The sequence below is a fragment of the Rattus norvegicus genome, chromosome 19 (assembly GCF_021556685.1).
Source record: "Rattus norvegicus strain SHRSP/BbbUtx chromosome 19, alternate assembly SHRSP_T2T, whole genome shotgun sequence".
Lineage (NCBI taxonomy): Eukaryota > Metazoa > Chordata > Mammalia > Rodentia > Muridae > Rattus > Rattus norvegicus.
In genome coordinates this window covers 15,455,405-15,475,676 of record NC_141552.1, presented here as the reverse complement: position 1 = coordinate 15,475,676, position 20,272 = coordinate 15,455,405, and the positions used below count along the sequence as shown (strand labels likewise).

Below are 20,272 nucleotides of genomic sequence, written 5' to 3'. Positions count from 1 at the left end.
AAACTCTCTGATCATCCATCCAATACCCTCCCTGGTTCTTGCCCAGTGGAAGTTGGGAAGCCACTTTTCCCTGTCCTGTGTGACTTTCCCTGCATAGTGAGCCCTCCTGCAGGAGATACTTTCACATGCTTCTTTAAAAGCACCTGTTCCTCAGATCTAGATCAGCTGTGAAAACAGGCTTCTTCATGTCAGTGTGCTAGCTCCTCCTCCCAGCTCAGAGCTGCAACACCATAGGATCCTCCAGCCCCAGTGCTGGGTGGGTCCCATGGAGAAGTCAGAGCAAAGTGCCCCTTCTGAGAAGTGACTTAGAACAGAAGGTTCAGAAGTGACAGTCAACCCCCAAGTGCTTCTTCCAGGAGAAAGCAACCAGCTCTCCCTTTGAAACAGTGTTGGCTCCCACATGACCTAGTTCTGTCATTGGAGAAGATTTTCTGCAGCTTAATTGCCCAGTCAGAGTAGGGCTACATCCTTGATCCATGCTCATTTCCACAACAAAAAGTCCTCCTCCACAACCCAGGCCTTGAGGTGAACCCAGGTCTTTCCAGGACCAACAGACCTGAGAGAACAGAGGGCAGCCCAGGGGAGAGAAGAGACCAGAATGATTTTAAGCTGGAGAAAACTCCCATACTAGCCATTTAACAACTTTTGTCCAGACCGTGGACTGCAGAATCTTAAGATAACATTTTTCTGATATCAGCTGATAAGTGAAGCTGAAGTCCAACCTGGGTGGGATCATCCCAGGCAGGGAGGGGATCTGACTCTGCAGGCCTGGCCAGCCTCTGTGGTCTCCTGAAAATAATTGTTGGTCAGCTGTTAATCTGAAGTGAGAGTAGGTTTTTGCTAACACAAACAGATGAGATTTCAAGTTTCACACACTATGTTAAAGACACACATTTACACTCGGGGATTTGAACTTACTTCTGTAGAAGTGACGGTAGGCCAACAGAGTGAAAGCATTCTTGCCTTTAGCATTCTGTTTGTATCAGAGACTACAGGGACTGGCTTCCTGGACAGATATGTCCAAGGAGACAGACATTGTAATGGGGGGGGGGTTGAGGTAAGAAATATCCTGGGGACAGTGATTTCAGATTGTGCCTTTAGCCAGGAATGTCTGTGTCATTAAGGCAAGCAGCCTTGGGCCTGCTAAAACTTGTCACTACTACAGGGCATCTGGTCCAGGTCCTTCTGAGATGAAGGCCTCTCTTTATAAAAGAAAAAAAAAGTTTATTGAGTAATGTTGCTCAACCTGTGTGTCATGACCCCTTCTAGGAGAGTGTATGTCAGATACCTTGCATATCAGATACTTAGCATGCTATGACATATAAGAGTAGCAATATTAGTTATGAAGTAGCAATGGAATAATTTCCTGGTGGGAGCCATCACAGCATGAAGAGCTGTATTAAAGGGTTGCACCACTAGGAGTGTTTTGAGCCACTGCCATAGAAGCTGACAGATGGGAACAGACTCCTCAGCTGAGTAGAGACCCATGGCAAGGGATACTGTGTCCCACCCTAGAACCCAGAGATAGAATCTATCCCAGGAGTCTGTGGGTCACCTTGTCTTAAATTCTCCCAGGGTCAAGAATAGCATTGATCATCTCAGCAGAGTCAGCTTGCACAGCCACATCAGGCCCATGTCTTCCCTGTACAGAGAAGGATGTGGGTCTAAGTGACAGACAGTGAGACTGAGGGGACCCTGATACTCATTTGCTTTGAGCTGTGGTTTCTTCACCTGTAAAATGGACGTGTTTCTGCTGAATTGGGTTGTTGTGGAGATTAACAGAACATACAACCTGCTCAGTGTCTGCCTGGCATGGACCCTGCTGGTTAAATGGAAGCTGTCGATGGTGATGCATTTAAAAGTAGAATCTCTAGCCCGATACTGTTAGATGTAGGTGTTGTAAGCATTTTGTGATTCTAAGACAGCCTCGCATTAAAACAGAAGGCTCTTTTTTTAATTTTTTAAAAAATGAATCAGGTATAAAATGCCAATATGAAATAATCATACTCAGAATTGAGCTAATTCCTGTGAAGTCATTTAGTTTTTCATTTTCTGCTTCTATTTTCAAGGCATCTAGAGTAGAACTATCTGAGATCCTAAGGCCTTCTATTATGGTGCTACCCATTCATTCCTCTCTCCTTGAGGACTTCTCAGGTGACTTAAGAAAACCTGACTTCTTTTCAGATTGTCCCCAGCTGGTGTGATCTCTCTGTCCATGGCCCTTGCCAAAAGCTGCAGAGCCAATGTGTTGTTTTACAACACAAAATTCCAGACGTTAATTTTTACCAATGAAGTCGCAGGAGTCAGATACAGAAGTCAACTCCCAACTGTCCTTCCTAATTCACTGACCTCCCAGAAGAGCATTCCTGTTCCCTCTGCACACTTTCTAAAAATCCTTCAACTCAAAGACTTTCCATTGGTTTAGTTATCTTCATTTCCTTTCAAGTCCTTCCTTGACCATTTCTGAACCTAAGTGCAGTTTTAACTTTGCAATAAAGGTGTGTGGTAGGTTAGCCTTACCAAATTAGAGTCCATGTTTGCATCAAACAACCAACCCTCGTGTTAAATGTCTGTGCCATGGCGATGCTATACCACACAATAGTTTATCGGTAAATAATACATTCTTGGAGATCACAGTGTGATCAAATATTTTGTAACATAATTAGTAATTTTTGGTCTATTATATAAATTAAGTTCTTTGACAAGGATTCTGTTGATATCTGTCATATCTGAGTGCATCATCATAGGAAAACCAAGGAACATCAAACCTGGGCTTTTGAAACTGTTGCACATGGCCAACTGGGAACCAAAACCACCCAGGAGACTACTGATACTTGACACACATAAATTAACCTCCCTGTTTTCATATAGTTTATGTCAAGAGGTCACCATTCCTAACCATGTCTCATTATCCAACCTGCTACTAAATGGAAGAGTTGGCATCAAGGAGGTCACCCCACAAAACACAAAACACCCATCTCAGATAAACATGTATGGTTTATTGAATCCAAAACATCCATGAATTTCAGGACACAATTAAAAGTCCAAATCTAAGGATAATAGATATAGAACAGAATTAAGATTTCCAGTTCATAGGTCCAGTAAACATCTTCAATAAATTATAGCAGAAAACTTCCATAAGGTAAGGAAGAAAATGCCATAACTGTACAAGAGGCCTACAGAAGGCTAAATGAATTGTACCAGAAAAAACTCTGCCATTCACATAATAATTAAAACACTAAATACGCAGATCAAAGAAAGAACTTTAAAAGGGGTAGGGTATAAATAACCAGTAATAAATAAATTCAGACCTATCTGAATTACACCAGACTTCTCAACAGAGACTCCAAAAGCCAGAAAAATTTGGGCAGATGTATTGCAGACCCAGACTCCTATACCCAGCATAATTCTCAATCACCATAAATAGAGAAACCAAGATATTTCACAACAAAACCAAATTTAAACAATATTTTTCTTTAAGAGAGCACAACAGAGGATAATATGAGGAAAACCCCAAGAAAATGAGCTAAACTATACACAAGAAAAACCAAGAAATTAATCAACTCAATAATTTCAAAAAAGGGAAGCAAACAAACATGATTTCACCTATAACCAGAAAAAAGAGGAGAAAGCAGAAACCATTTGTCTTTAATATCTAACCAGATCCTCTGTCACCAGTCCCGCAGCTCCTAGGGACCAAACTGCCAGCCAAAGTATATACAAGGATGGCTCTATGGTTCTAGGTAACTGTGTAGAAGAGGACTGACTTAAGTGGCATCATGGGGTGGGAGGCCATTGACTACCCTGAGGCCTATTGCCCCACCAAAAGGAGATCCTAGAGGTGTGAGATGGGGATGGATATGTGTAGGTGGGGGAACACTGTCACATAGGCAAAGCTGAGCAGAAATGGGATGTAAGATTTGATGAGGGGAGTCAGGAAAGCGGGACAACATTTGAAATATACATAAATAAAAAAACTAATGATTAAAAAATAGCCAAAAATAAAATAAAGTAAAAGGTAAAAGAAAAATTAAAACAAAACAAAGCAAAAGAAATCCTTGTGGTGGAGTGGCCTAATTCTGCTTGTATTTTACTGCTAATTTGTAGAACTCAAGACTGGTTAATCCAAAAAAAACCTGACCCTGCTCCCAGTTAACTGTGTTTATAAAGAAGCCACCAGCCAACAGCTGCACAGCCAAGAGATGGGGGAGGGGAGCTTTGAGGGCTTTGCTAGAGAGGATCATGAGGAGGGAAGAAGGAAGAAGAAGCTGCCAGAGAATAAAGGAAGAACGTGTGTGATGGAGAGGAGAGAGGAAGAGGACAGCAGCCATGGTTAAGGGAGAGGAGCACCTGGTCCTGCGGGCTGTCCAAGGGGAACAAAGAGCAGCCAATATGCTACACAGTCAGTAAGAGTTGAGCGTTATTGTTTGGAAAGTAGATCTGATACCATGGAGGGCAGGCAGCTGCACAGCTACTGTGCTGACGAATGCACACTAAAAATAAATTTAACAAAATATGTATAACCAGTAAGACAGCTCTGTAGAGGATCCTAAAAGGAATACTTTAGTTTGAAGGGAAGCATAAAATACCAGAGGACACAGGAAATAATGTAACAAAACTATGACAGTCAATCAAAAGAGGCCAATAAAAACCACAAAAATTAACAAAATGACAAAATTTAATACATGTCACTAAACTCAATTCCCCAGTAAACAGACATACATTTAGCCAGAAACAGGATCACCATCATGAGAGATGTAGAGGATATACTAGGGAAACAGACCTAAGACACAGGTCCCTATAGCAATTCTATGCAGTTTCTCTATCTAGCTGACAGAATAGATTTCAAACCAATCCTGTCCACAACATGTAAGGACATTCACTTCATACTTTGCAATTATCAAAAGATACCACAACTCTAAATAAATACATATTAAACACAAGCTTCCTAATTTTAAAAGTACATACTATCAGATAGATATGAAACTACAGATTAGCTATAACAGTGGTTGTAATTGGTTTTAATAGTCCATTCTGACCACTTGACAGATCACATGCAAATAAACAAAAGAGGATGAGCAGAATTCAGTGACATCATCAGTCAAATGGACCTAACAAACTACACAGAACTATACATATATTTTCTATCAGCCTGTGCTTCTGTCTCCAAAATTGACTACGGGTTAGGACACAGAACAACCCTCAGGAAAGATAAGAAGGTTGAAGTAGTGTCGTGCATTCTATCTGAGCACAAAGGAATCAAACTGATATCACACAATTGAAAGTACAGTCAGTGCACACACTCATGGAAAGTCAGCAACACAAACAACACACTACTGAAAGGGCCAAGGGAGAAATCCATAAGGAAAAATTAAAATTCCTAGAAACGAATGACAATAAAAACACAAGCACCACAAATCTCTGTGATACAACATAGTTTTAGGATTTATGTTGCAATCAGCAAAGCCACGGGAGTGGACCCATCTAATCCCTTTGTCATTCATCAGAAGTAGCAAATTTGGAGTGCGCTCTTTTTGGTTTATGCCGTGAATTTACTCACCACATTCCCAATTTCCCATTGCAATGATAACATTTACTTTTGGCATTACACATTGGATGTGTATAATTTGCCTTTTGATTTTGTAGGGGGAATAATTAAGGGACTGCCTGGAGTATCATAAAGCACTGTGGATAAACTGTACAGAGACCGAAAGACTACAGGAGTCTTGGAAGCTGAGCTAATGTATTTTTTTATTATGATATGTTTAAGAACCTATGAGGAATTGGGAGTGGAATATGGTGATCTGAATGATAATGGCCCCCATAAACTCATATATAGGAATGATTATTCCTGGTTTGTGGAAATGTTCGGTAAGAATTATAAGATATCGATTTGTTGGAGGAATGTTATGGGATTGGGCATTGAGGTTTCCAAATTCAATACCATTTATAGTTAACAGTCACTTTCTGTGTCCAACTTGCAGATAAGATGTAAGATCTCAGCCAGTTCTTTAGAAACATGGTGTCCTACCTGCTGCCATGTACCCCAGCATAATAATCAAAGACTCATGATCTTGAAACTGTAAGCCGCAATAAACTTTCTTCTATAAGTTCCCTTGCTCATGGTGTCTCTTTGCAACATAGAAAAGAAAATAAGATTGGAAGGAACATTTAAGTGAAAAATTTCTCAATAAAATACTGACAAATAAAATTCAGGAAAATACCAAAAGTATCAGGTACCATGATGACGCTGGCTTGATTCCAGAGGTACAAGAATGTTTCAACAAATACAAATGAATAAACAATTTACCACATAAAACCAAGAACAGGAAACACATGATCACTGCATTAGAGGCAGACAATTTCTTTAGCAAAATCACACAGCGATTCAAGAAAAAGTCCTGCAGAAGCTGAGATATGGAGAAGACATAACTTCACAATACAAAGGCAATATACAAGGCCAACAGCATCCTAACTGGAGAAAAATCTTAATGCATTTCCACTAAAATCAGGTATAAGTCACAGATGTTCAATGCTGAACTTCATGGGAATGAAAAAAAAAATCTCAGAAGTCACATGAAAGCACAACTGAGCAGGGCAGTCAGACACTGCTAACTAATAAGACAGTAAAGCACTGCGGGAGGCATCACCTTTAATGATTTCACCTTCATTTTGGGGAATAGTAAAAAAGAAAAACCAGCATGTTAATATCATGAGAGCAGACACAGTGCCTAATGGAATAAAATTGAAGAGCCTGATATTGGCCTATGTTCTTATCAGCATTTGGGTTTTGAGAAAAAGGAAAACAAACAAACAAAACAAAAAACTCACAACCCCCCCTCCCACCACCACACACAAGTGCAGTTTTCAACCTGTGGGTTGCAAGCCCTTCAGGGAACAACCACATATGAGACATGCTTTATACATGCTATTTACATTACAATTCAAAACAGTAGCCACCTTACATTTATGACTTAGCAATGAAATAATTTGGTAGTTGGGGCTGGTTACCACAATGTGAAGAACTGTATTCCTTGAGTTGTTCTTGGTCATAGTATTTTTCTGCAGTAACAGAAATGTGACTGATATATAAACTGGTACCGAAGTGAGTGGAGATGTTTGTGAGGAATCTCTTGATTTTTTGGAGGAGGGTGGGAGACTTTGGATTGGGAAAACTGTTGAATTATTTAAGGAGATCTTAACAGTTCTTTTAGTTTGCCACATGGGAGACATAAGTATTGTGAGTCTGTGCAAAATAGAGCCTCTCTGATGAAACTTCAAAGGACTGCAGGAACTCTATTGGTGACTGGCTTAGAAGCAATTGATATAATTTTGGCAAACAATCTGTCTCTTTTCTGCCTGGTTACTAAGAAGTGACCTGAAGATAAATAAAAAACTGATTGACTAATTGTTTTGAGCAAATTTCAAGGGGTAGATATTGGGTGACCTTCCTCAAATGATAGGAATGTGTGTTTGTATTTTCAATTGTTAATGTAGCCAGGACTTCAGTTAATCCTGCCACATTCAGGGTCTGGACGCATAGGAAACTGCAAGGTCTCCCAGGATTTGGAAAATATCCCAATTGTTGTAAGGTCCCAAAACATGTTGTCACCCCACACAGCCCGAAGCATCTTAAAAGAACATGACCCCCTCATTCTCAAGAGGAAGGGTGGGTGGGTGGTTATTTGTCTGCCGTGGGTTATAGATGTTTATTGTCATTTAGGGGGTTGGTTGCAAGTTTTTACTGGCCATTGTCAGGGAGGAAACAGTAAAGCAGATTAGAATCAGGAATGTCTTTCTTCCTTTCTCTTTCTCTCCTCAAACCTTTTTCTCTCCTATCTAGTGTTGTGGGAAAGCAGGAGAAAGGGGCAAAAATGACAAAAGCATAGATTATTCTACCTCTTTTTATACTAGAACACAACACCAAGTCACAAAGATTTTAGGATGGCATGGATTTTGGATGATAATACAATTGAAAATTGTACTTGCATAAATGATTTAATTATTGTTTAAGATATAAGTATACAAAGCTTATTCATAATGTGGTGTAAAATTCTAATTCTATAAAATTACTACTGCACACTGCCATGGATACTTAAGGAATGCAAGCTAGTACTTTTCAACTATAAATAATCAGTCTTGTAGTCATGTTAGGTACTGCTTTAGTTAGGTACAGAAATAAGCTTTCTTTAACTTCCTGTGTATGTTTTTAAAGTTAAGCAGAAAGTAAATTCCTTGAAAAAAAGCTACATTTGTCCACTGAGATAGACTTTACATACAAAGGAGGTTCTCAAATCCTTTAGAGGTCTGAAGAATCTGCCATTTCAAATGTCCTAGTAGTTAAAGGCTTTTCACAGTGGGAGAGAACTCAACTCCTGGCATTGTCCCCAGTCTATTCTGAAGAAGATGATTGGCTCTAAATAATCCTAATTGGAGTTTCCTTGTAAAGGAGCAAAGTGGCCATTGGGTGAAATAGTACCCACTTACTGCTGCTGCTAGAAAGCTGTCCAAACTGTGCAGAAGTGGATCATGGGAGGTCTGTTGTCCAAGTTTTTGGAGAAAAAATAGGATAGTCCTTCAAGTGACGTGCTTCAAAGGATTGTTGTCAGATTTCCTGGCCCAGTGAGTTGAAGGTGGATGCCACAATGACACAGGAACATTTGCTGACTGTCTGTCAGGGTAGCCAACAATTTCTGTCATTTCTTTAGATTTGGAAGCTGTTTGCTCTGAATTTCCTTTTATTCAGGCAACATTTCTCCTTCTCAGATCTCGGATGGGGTTGAAGATTAGATAGTTTAGTCTTAACATTTTCTTGTTATGAGAATCAGAAAAGAAAACTTGTTCACCATTGTGCAGGAATGTGACAGCCAGGAACCTGGACAGGAACAGGGTGGACATGGGAGGCCCAGAAAGCAGGACTCGACGTATAGCCCACCACAGCATCAGAACGCCTGAGACAACCTCTCTGGCTTCATAAATCCTGAGAATTGAGAATGGGGATGGCAGGAGAGTGTGCGTGGTCTGACCACTGCTCGGGACTTTTTAAAGCATGTACCACTCCCGAGCACATAGAAGAGCTTGAGCAGAAAGAGGCAGGTGCCCAGAAGCTGCTGCTGTGGTAGGAGGCAGTTATGGCGGTTGGAGGTGGAGTTAGAGGCGGAGTTAGAGGCGGAGTTAGAGGCACAGGAGGGATGGGAGAGGACCGAGGAGTTTCCTTGGAAGGACCAGAACAGACACCATCCTTACCCACTCCAGAACCCCACCCAAATCCACCCCACACCTTAAAATGCCCAGTCCACTGCCAAACGTCCCCATGCCAAGCATTCACTGCTTTATCCCCACTGTGCTCATTTCTTATTTTTTTTTAACTTCTTATTTATTCTCTGTGAATCTCACATCCTGCAGCTCAACTCCATTCATCTGCCCTCCCCTCGGGTCTGCACTCCACCGTTGCATCCTGCTCTAAATCAGAGCAAAAATATTCTTCAGCTGCAAGCTGAAAAAAGAAAAAGAAAAAAAAAGACCATATATCCACAAAAGAGGTGTAAAATTATAAAATGAAAGACATAAACCCTTAAATTACTTAGAATTAACAAAAGTACTTTTGGTCTCAGAGGATGTATTATGGCTAAGAAACGCAAGTTATGGTAGAGGATATAAAAGCTTAAAAAGTAATATAAAGTGATTTAGGTACAAGATTTTTAGACTAATATAGTTTAAATAATTAAGTACCTTCTCCAATTTTGCCAAATACAAAAAGATGGACTGAATATTGTGACTAATTTTTATCTGATACATATCTTAATTTTTCTAATTTTATCTAGGTTATTAATATTAAACTAAAGGTATTTCTTGGTGTAAAGGGGAAATGCTGAGGTGACCTCCCTTTGTACTAAGGTGTGTCAACTTTCAATTGTTTGTTCTGAACTGGCAGTGAGCTAAGTGCTGGCAGCATTTCTCTTGTCATTTCTATGTCCCATCATCAGCTTTGCTATTTTTTAGATGTTTGTCCTTCTCACCAGCTCAACACAAGCTAAGAGATGTATCAGGTGTTGTCTCACTGCCGACTGGATGTAATAAAGATCTGATGGCCAAGAGCTGCGTCAGGAAGTATGTGGGCAGAACTTCCAGGCACAGGGAGGGAGAGGAAAACTGAAGCTGCAGTTTCAGAATAGACATGGGAGGGAAGAGATATGGAATGGGAACAGGGAAGAGGTAAAGAGCTAACCACCCGGTGGGTCTCATAGTTAGAAGAATGGGGTTAAATTTAGAGAAGATGAGGGACTGCCCAGTGAATGCCCTAAGATTCAAACTATGTTAGAAGTCTCCATGTCCCATTTACACCTCAGGCAGCTCTGTGAAAATAGTACACAATACAGTATTAGCATGGCTTTGAGTCTGTGGTTTGGTTACTTTTGGTCACTGTTCTTCAAGACTGCAGGACAAGGAACAACACACAGGGCAAACACATGAAAACCATGTGCAGCTTAGAGTGAAAAAGATCACTAAGAAGTTTAGTGTTACAGCAAAGTCATGTGCTGAAAAGGAGGGTGACATAGCTAAGGAGATGAATGTTATTACACACAGGCCTCCTGCCTCTGTGCTGTAGAGATGTGGAAGGTGTCCTCAGGGCAAGCCTCTGCTCAATTAAAGTTAAAACTTGGAAAAGGGAGCTCAATAGATTTCGAGCTCCTACAAAGCAAGTGCATAGGGAAGCTGCTGCAGTTGTCATCCAAGTAGGCAGCTGACAGGTCAGTGCAATTCACGTGGGACTGAATTTTGAGGAAAAAACATTTTAAGATTCAGGATGACACGAACAGGACCCGGTGACTCTCGCATTTATTTTTTTTATTATTTGCTGCTTGAATTAGAATGATACTCATAGTCTCATTTTTTTGGGTTTTCTTTCATCACTTTATCTACATTTCCAATTTATCTCCCACTCCATGTTCCTCTACATGAGTCTCTCTTCTGTCTCCCACACCCTCTCCCTATGAGATTGCTCCTCCACCCGCCAATTCACTCCCACCTCAGAGGCCTCAGTTCCAATATCATGGTTCATGAAGTTTCCTCAGAAACAAGGGTCTCCCGTCCCAGTGATCCCAGATAAGCTAGTCCTCTGCTACATATCTACCTGGAGCCATGGGCACACCCTGATTCTTTTATTAGTTACCTTAGTTAAGGTGTCTCTTCACAGCAATAGAGCAGTGACTGACAGGCTTAAATTCACTTTGCATCCCAATTGCTGTCCTTTCTCTTGTTACTTCTCTCCCACAGTTCCTCCCCAATGTCCTCACACCATCTCCTCTGAGAGAGTAGAGGAATATCCCTCAGAGTGTGCCTCCACCAAGACACATCAAGTTTTTGTAGGGCTGGTGGACCTTCTCCCACTGAGGCCAGGGAAGACACCTGAGTTAGGGTATCAGATTCCACAGACAGGCAAACCTTTGGGGATAGCCTCGGCTCCAGTTACTTACAACAGGGTATGTAATACTGTATTTAACTTACAACAGTTTATTTACCGTCACCTGCAACTCCTCCTGAGGAACAGTGCTCTGGCCTGATGCTTTTGTGTTCAGCCGTATCTTCCTCTTTCTTCTGTGCTTACCACTGTAACACAGGAGAAGCTTCTAATATTAATGTTGCCAGATCGTTCCAGTCTTGGGGATAATTCTATTCTGAGTTGTGTATGGATTTAATATCTTCTTTACATATGATGAATGTATACTTCAGGAAATGACTGCTTCCTTGTTTCTATTAAGATCTAATCTCTAAGGGATTCTGATTAATTTTCCTGAATCTTGGGGGTATATATCTTAGGCCACCAGGTTGGTATGTCATCACTCGCTGAAGTGAGGTTAATTTTATAACACCTTTTGGCCACTCACTTTCAATGTCATTATGTGGTATTGCCTTAGGCTCTTTTATACACTCCCCTGGCTTTGGCCGAGTATATGTTCGAGGTCTCTCTACTACTGTGCAAAGAAGTGGGAGCTAGAGCTGAGCCAAAAAAAATAAGAATGTATTTGTTCATCCAAAAACCAAAACAAAAAACAAACACATAACCAAAAATAGTTCTGGGGTTAAATATTTGTCCTGGTGCTGAACTACACTGCCAGAAGGTTTTTTGTTAAGTAAATAACACAATCTTGGGGATGACAATCTGATCAAATATCCTGAAACATGGGTTTGCAGTATTCCCTACATTTTATAAATCAAGTACTCTGACCACCATTTTGGTTGTTTTTGTGTTTCTGTGTTTGGTTGGTTTGATGTCTGAGTGCATCATCACGGGAATCCCAAGGAAAATCAGAAATGGGTTCTTGAAGCTGATGCACAGGGCCAGTATAGACCTAAATACTACAGAGGAAACCTTGATTCTTAACACAAGGGATCATTTCCCCTCCCTCTTGTCACATAATTTATGACAAGATGTCACCTTTCCTAACCTTAGCCTCTTTTCCTAAGTGCTGCTGAAGGGAAGATTTGGTAGCAAGGGGTCTGGACTCAAACCACACCAACACTGAATTCATTTAAATAGGTGTAGTTTATTGAATGCACACACCAATACAGTTCAACCAGAGCAACAGCTCACAACTGGGTACTGGACATTGCTAGGCCCAGCTCATTGCAAGATCCACGTGGGCTAAAGCACAAGTGCTGGATGCTGCTGTCTATGGCCCTGACTCAGGACATTTTACACATAATTGTTCCTATTTGCCTTGAATCTGATGGGTCCTATGTGAAGTTTATAGTTGGGGAACTTGTTAATAATAACAAACCTCATAACATACAGAACATAACAGGGTATGTGACCAGCACCACACACTTCAGTGTCAGGTTTTTTTGTTTTTTGTTAGTTTGTTTCTTGGCATCCATGATGTGGAGGCATATTACAGAACAATAGGAAAGAGCTGGCTGCTGTGTAACAAATTTGCTGCTATTAAGGTAGGTATGGGGGCAAGACCTCAGCAGTAGCCCTTAAGACGGGAAGGAGATGATGTGTTTGATAACTGAAAGGAGCTGCCTCAGCTGTGTTTCTCTGCCTGCTCAGTGCCCATTCAACATCACTCTGTCCCTGAAGAGGAACTCAAGGTCTGCTGCCCGCTGCCTGTGAGCCAGGACTAGGCACAGAAAGGCAAGGCCACAACACTGGTTTCCATTTCCTCAGTAATGCTGGATTTCCACTAACGTACTTGGATACACAAATACAGTGTGGTAAGTTATAATAGATCCTAATCATTCTTACATAGGGCAGCAGTTGATTGACTACAACTAATTCTATTTAAGAAAAAAAGAAACCTGACTCTTATGGAAATACACAAAGAAATATCTAAGATGGTGGGGAATGAATTCTGCCATGGACTGACCTCAGAAAAGTGGGATTGGGAGAAAGATGCATGGTTAAATAGCCCACCAGGTTCACATTGTGTCAACTTGATTTAATCTAAGGACAAAGAAGTGGAGTATGTCTGATGACTTTCTTCTAACCCCTTGAAAGGATCCCTGACGATTGGCCTCAGTATATCACACTTCTTGATGGGGCAACAACACTCAAGGAAGCTTTAGATTGTCATAGGCACAGTATTATGCTACAAACACAGATTAGATGATACTAAGATGTTCAGATGGCGATATCCATTTCTATGCACTCTTAAGTGGACCTAAGGAAATAGAGATCAAGATCTTTAGAATAGAAAGATCAGTTCCAGTTTTTTCTACCATTCCAAACTGAACAACTGGTAGGGAGAGAATGGTAGATAATCGAGAATTCGTAGATGATGCTTTGAATGAAGTGTGGGTTTCTGTGCTGGTTTTAGACAGGCTCTCAAGTATTACATGTTGCCCTCCCCCTGGCTGGCCAGGTTCACTATAAGCTCAGATAAACCTGCTTCCACTTTCCAATACATAGGCTTGCAAGAGTGGCCTCCAAGGACTGTGAGGACAGCATTAGCCTTTGACAGTTGAGGTGTGCAACCCACAACTATAGATTTCGTAGTTTTCAAATGTCTACCAGCTATTTCAGGTTGTTGCTGTTATATGCCTGTCAATCAAGGACAGAGAAAAATAACCTGATAGAGAGCAAGGACATGGTGATCACATCCTTGCCTCTTCTGTATGTTCTGGATGAAGTTTGTTAAAATTCCAATTTATATAGGGCCCATTACATTAAGGGTCACTGTGCACTGTTCTATCTAAAATGGCCTAATCAGAACTGACTCCCATATAACACTTCCTGCAGTCCTCATATGAGAATCTTGAGCTTTTTGTTTTGACTTTTTCTTTTCTCTTTCTTTCTTATTTTTTTTCTTTATAAGTTGAGAGAAAGATAGGGCCATGAATTTGCCCCCAAATTTGAACTATGGATGTGATCAATCAATGTTAGTGTGTGCATTTTATAAGGTATTCATTTTTTACTGTGATAGATGATTTTGTGTTTGGTGGGGTGGCCATTTCCCAGTGTACAGGTGCTGGAACCTCGCTCTATCCACTTAATGATGTTTATAGCCTCATTTTAGATGTTTATGTGTACCCCCTATACCTCTTGACTATTTCATTTTTCTGATATGAACTCATGGTCTCTCTTACTCAGGCCTGTCAGCAGTGCTCCTTTGGCGACATTGGTGCAGAGAGGAGAACCCCACAAGCAGCATGAGGTTCCCTTCATTGGTGGCTCCAATATTAAACTTTCCTCTGCCAACTGGTCTCCACACTTTTCCTAGAACCATAAAGACTTCAAATCTTTCAACCAAGGAGTTTTCTGGCAATTGTCAATTGCTAAGCACATGACTTCATGAGTGTTCCCCTAACACACACCCATGTTGTAACCTACCATGCAGACTATTTCTTGATGTGATATAAAGCACCTGTACATAATGAGACAGGAGAACTTTTGACTGCATATTCAAGCTGGTGTGAAATCGCAGGAAGTTTTAATGGCTAACATTGGTGAATGAGGACAATTTGAGTTAGTGAGACATTTTGGGGCAAGATATGGAAGGAAACATTCATTTAAATGCATAGGAATTACTAAGGTTTTTATAATCAAGCCTTGAGGAAAATTTGGCTTTGGAAGCAGGAGATTCCCAGTGGCTCTCCCCAGGAAAGTCTCCTGGAAAGGGCACCTCAGCTTATGCTCAGTACAGGGAGAACATTAGCAGGGAGGCAAAGTCTGCTCCCCATGACATCTGCTGTCCCCTCTTGGACATTCTATTGTCTCCTAGAGAGTTCTGGCATCCTCTGTGATGTCACCAGTGTTGTAGTGACAACCAGTGCCCTAGTTTCTCTCAGTCTGAGTCTGGCAGTCACAAGCTAAGACATGTTTTCCTGTCTTAGGGGGCATTTTGGGAGGGGGAACATCGATTCTGGAGAGACTAGAGTGAAGGAAGGAGTCTGGCCTTTCGTCTCTAAGTAATGATGGACAAAGACAGCACTTCTGGGGAATGTGTAGTAAGTTCTGGGCAGTATATTTTGAGCTTCCTGTCAGGGGGGCTGCAGGCTTAAGCTGACCTTTCTAGCAATGGGCCATAACAACTGCAGCATCTGAAAAGGAATTGAATTTTCATGAATATCACAATTCCTTAAAGTCAAGGATTTCAGAACTTTAGTTTCCGCATCCCCACAGGGAGGATATGGTAAGGCCAATGCTAGTATACTGTGAATTTCTGGCCTTTACTTTTAGAGTTCATTTGTTATGTTACATTGATATAAAAAAACCATCAGGAGTCATGGAGGGTCCACCTTTTCTGAGTTTAGACAGGACAGCAATGTATTTCACTATCATTGCTTCTTTAAATACAGTGGATATCTGACAGAAGGAACAGGGAGAGAATTGTGCTCCAGGCAATAACCTTATGTTCTTAGACCTTCTCTGATTTCTTCTAATTGCAGGGTCATCGTTAGCTTTATATATTAGAGGTTGTGTGTTACAAACATTTTTCTAAAATACCAAAACTATTTGGAACGTGTAGACCAAGATTCAGCCTGTATCCTATTGGCACTTCTGGGGCATTTGGTGTTTCAAATAGGGGAATTGATAAGTCTGTTCACCATATCCTCCCCAGAAATGCATTTTACATCCAAAGTTGTTGGCATAGAGTATCAGGGTAGGACATCTGAGTGTCTCCAATCACTCAAGTTTTGTGGATGGTGAATTTATCATCTGACTTCTGAAACCACAGGGGTGAGGGTCCTGAAACCAATCTGGACCCCGTTCAGCTGATAATAATCCGGGAGAAGCCATCTCCGTGGTCCATGTAAGCATGTGATATCCGGCATAGGGAACACCTGGCTGCTTACATCTCTTGGTCTCTATAGAGTAGTGGGGAACTGAGATCCACTGAGGAGGCCTCATAAGCATAGACCAATCGCCTAGCAATGACACTGGGTTCCAGGCTTGTTCTGTGTAGGCCTCACTGTGGTCTATGTACACTCTATGCATTCTCCACATGCAGGTTCACTTGGGTTCTCCTACCTACAGATGCTGGGAGAGAAACATCATCCCCTGGAACTGCCCTAAGCGAGAAGCAGGCCAAGAAGGAAAAGGAGAGACTGATTAAAGAGCTGCAGCTCATTACCGAGGAGAGAAATGACCTGAGAGATCGCCTGAGGTTTCTGACAGAGAGATCCATGAAAAATAGGTATGAACCGAGCCAAATGGTCTTGTTTCATTCCTGGGTCTGCAAGGTTACCTTCATCTTATCCATTTAGGTTTTGGGTTCTAGAAAGCTGTGCCTCCCTAACCACCCTGTGCTAAACCTCACCTCCCATATAGAGGAGATTCAGAACCTGACCCTTCCTGAGGAGCGAGATGGAAAATGGACTCATCTGCTTCCATTTATTGAAAAGCAGAACTTGTGGTCTGAATGAAGATTTCAGGAATAAAGTCAGGGAGAGTGAGTGCCCAGTGTGCATTTGCAAAGCCCTTGACAGCTGGTGGCTTTGCAAGATTGTAATTGCAGTGAGTTTATGGTGAGTCTCTGTACTTGCTAGGCAGGGGACTGAGTGCTGGAAGATCCAGGCAGCAGCCTGAGGGGCCTGGTCTGAAACTGTTCATCTCAATGCTTGACTAGAAGGTCTCAGGCTCAGGCCTGTTTGTCATTGTCTGTGTGTCTTATACTCTGAGACAGCAATGGTGCATGTATTTCTCCTGTTTCTCACAGTGCTCTCTGTTTCCATATTTGTCTTTCTCTTTCTCTGACTCTTTACAATTCTCTATATTGTGGGTGTGTCTCAGTTTGTGAGTCTGTGTGTGCAAATGTCCAAATACATATGGACAACTTTTATATGTTTATATTTCCCTCCACAATTGGAATCTAGTGGTCTATGTCTTGGGCTGAGTATTTACCTGTAACACTTTCATGGTGATGTGAATGCTTTGTTCTGGGATCCCCACTGTCAACAGCACAGTTCTTTGCCTATGTGAGCACGTTTGCCTGTATATTTGTATTCGTTGTGCAGATTATAATTTTGTGTTGATATATGGTCTTTTATCAAAACAGGATAAAAGAAATCACAGATTTCTGGGTGTGTTGGGGTGGGGGAGCATGGAGAGGTGTGGCCAAGGCTCTTGATAGCTTAACTGGCTTGACTGCAGATTTCTTCTTGACTGAACAAAGGGAGCCAGGGAGCCCTCCATCTGGATGCTGAGATTCTGGTGTCCTGGACTCAGAAAAACACGTTTCTGAAGCTGAAGAAGATCCCAATATGCAGAATTCAGAAGGTGTCCTTCCAGGACTGGGGTAGTACAGGACCCACCCTGAGTTCATATATACCTAAATTCTGATGTTCATTGTATTCTATCATTTGGGGCCAGGCCCTACTTCAGGCCAAATCCTTATTATGAAGACCTGGAGAGAATGGAGGAGGCGGTCATGTCAATTCTGCACAACTTAGAGATGGAGAACACTGAGATCCATGAGAACAGCCATAAGCTGAAGAAGGAGATGACCTTCTCTAGCTAAGTCCTGGTCAGAAAGGCTATCACCTGTGGAATGGCCATTTCTGACTTTCATTGTTCTGGATTGGATGATCTTCAGCTCTGGTTCTATCTCTTGTGCTGTTCACACATCAGTGTGCCAGGGTCATTAGGACTCAGTTTTCAGTTCCATAAAAGACTGTTACTCATCCCAGGATTGTTTAGGCATCTTCAGACGGCTCTAGATAGAACAGTACTGATTGAAGTCAGCAGGTTATTAGGCTGACCTGGACCTCTGGGGTCATACCAGGTTTTACAACACTCAGTGCGTGGACCACATGGTTAGCATGACCTTCTCTTGGTTGTACTGACCTCCTTTGAGGGTATTGGCCCACTGCTAATTGATGTTGCCCCCATGCATTGGGCTTTCATGGATAGATGTAGATCTGTGTTCTTTTTGAGAGATGTGGACAATAATTGGTGCTTGAGCCAAACAAACAATTTATTCTCCCCCGAATTAACTCTTTGCAGTTTGTGCAGGAGCATTATATGTATCGAGATGTATTTTATTAAGTCTTCATGGGTATCTGGTCCTGGTAGAGTTAGTGGCACTCAGGAGTGGGAATGGGAGAAAGGGGCAGCATGATCTTACTATGCAGACTGTATTTCCAGAAACCTGCTCAGCCAGCTCCTGATGGAGAACACATGCAGGAAGAAGTTGGTCCCACTGAAACAGGAGAGCAAGGACGTACATCTTGATTGTGCACTGAAACAGAAATATTTGGTTGACTTCAACAAGAAAGATAAAGACCAGCAACGTCCAGACCCAGCATCTGGTAGGGACGAGCAGATATGTTAGCTTAACAATATCTGATATCATTTCCCAATTTGATTCATCTTTGCTTTCTCCTATCACCTTTCAATTTACACTCACAACCAGCCAACCACCTCATGTAATGGAATTGTTCATTGCTCTGTCTATGCACAAGTATTCTGGGAAGGTAAACACTTTTCAGAAACTGAATTATTGTGCAAGCATATTTTGCTGCTCTTTTTGAAGCTGTAGTCTAGAAATGGTGACAGATTAATAACACACCTCATTATTGCATATCCATGTGATAGATTGGATCCTATACAGAGTTTTGAACAAGTTCTTGGTTCTTTGACAAGTGACACTCTCTGGTCATGTGACTTCTTGTGTAGGAAGCACCTTTCTGGGATAAGAACCAAGTGCAAATGTCAAATTAGTTCTTGTCATTGGCTTTAACCTTGGTGACATATGGACATCTCCTTTCTTCCTGCAACCCAATGAGGTCTCTTCCCATTGCCCTGTTCTTGGTTTGCACTGGTATAAGTCTGGGTCCCAGATTGTCAGCCCACATTATTGTGAGGCTTGCCGGAGATTTTTCTCTTCCTGCAGTTAGCAACAATGATATCAGTTAAAAGGTCCATGTCGACTGTCCAATAGAACTGAGGTGGTAGAAGGCAGCATTCTGACAGCTGGCTTGCATTTCCCCACAAAATCAGTGTCTGAAAAACTGCCTTCCTCTCCCAGGTCTCAGAAAGTGCAAGAGAGCTGGAATTGGACACACCCCAGTAAGAGAGCTTCCTGAAGAATAAGTTGCTTTCTCAGGAGTCTCTGATGACAAACATCCTGAATGGTAACAACATTTTTTGGATGAAAATTCTTCCTCAGAGTTAATTTGTCATTTCTTAGAGACCCTAAATTTATATAACAGTAAGCCAGCCTGACTGATTGAGGTCTTACTCACTTTCTTCTTCAGAAATCACCACTTAAGAGACAACAGGGGGGACCGCCTTTCATTATGTGTGCTAGAAGAGAAACAGCAATACATCTGTGCTTCTAAATGTTCGTGAAGAATATGATGTTTAGAAATATTTTTGTTATGATTTTAATTGAAATTTTTTTGTTGTTTCATATTTATATGTTCTTGTTACTATTTTTCACTTTCGAATATTTTTAAATATTTTTATTCATTTTAATCCTGTTTTGTTATAAAATGTATTCCTTATGAATAAATATTGAATTCTATCTCTTGACTCTTAAAACCATCATTCTTACTCAAGGGTTCTGTCCCTCCTGTGGACTTAGAACTGAGAGGTGGAGATGGATCTCTGCATGTTCCATGGAGCCTGGGCTAATAAGTGAATTCAAAGTCACCAAGGGGTACCCAGTGTGACAGTGTCTTTTGTGTGGATAATGAGGCTGTTTCTCGGACACACACTTTATGAAGTAATCACTGACATGCTCTACCCAATTGTTAGGGTTCATGTGGTTCTTCTGAGAGAGCAGCAGATGCTCTGCCCTGTGAGTCATCACCACAGCTCCTGCAG

General features: G+C 41.4%; 3 protein-coding genes across 6 annotated transcripts in view; 2 read left to right on the top strand and 1 right to left on the bottom strand.

Annotated features, from left to right (window-relative positions):
- Window positions 1-20,272, top strand: part of LOC147998836 (uncharacterized) — a 924,038-nt gene that overhangs the window by 297,176 nt on the left and 606,590 nt on the right. The window lies entirely within an intron of this gene.
- Window positions 1-20,272, bottom strand: part of LOC147998853 (uncharacterized) — a 343,457-nt gene that overhangs the window by 205,710 nt on the left and 117,475 nt on the right. The window lies entirely within an intron of this gene.
- LOC147998856 (uncharacterized) lies at window positions 9,066-19,975 on the top strand. Of its 2 annotated transcripts, XM_087595567.1 has the most exons (6): window positions 9,066-9,118; window positions 13,055-13,218; window positions 16,481-16,640; window positions 18,590-18,753; window positions 19,473-19,578; window positions 19,702-19,970. In XM_087595567.1, exons 3-5 carry the CDS (start codon window positions 16,630-16,632, stop codon window positions 19,535-19,537), a joined length of 240 nt encoding a protein of 79 aa, XP_087451693.1. In that variant the 5' UTR covers window positions 9,066-9,118; window positions 13,055-13,218; window positions 16,481-16,629; the 3' UTR covers window positions 19,538-19,578; window positions 19,702-19,970. The 2 variants fall into 2 exon arrangements, with proteins under 2 accessions (XP_087451693.1, XP_087451692.1); XM_087595566.1 differs by lacking the exons at window positions 9,066-9,118; window positions 13,055-13,218 and adding an exon at window positions 15,265-15,450 and having other exon boundaries at window positions 19,702-19,975.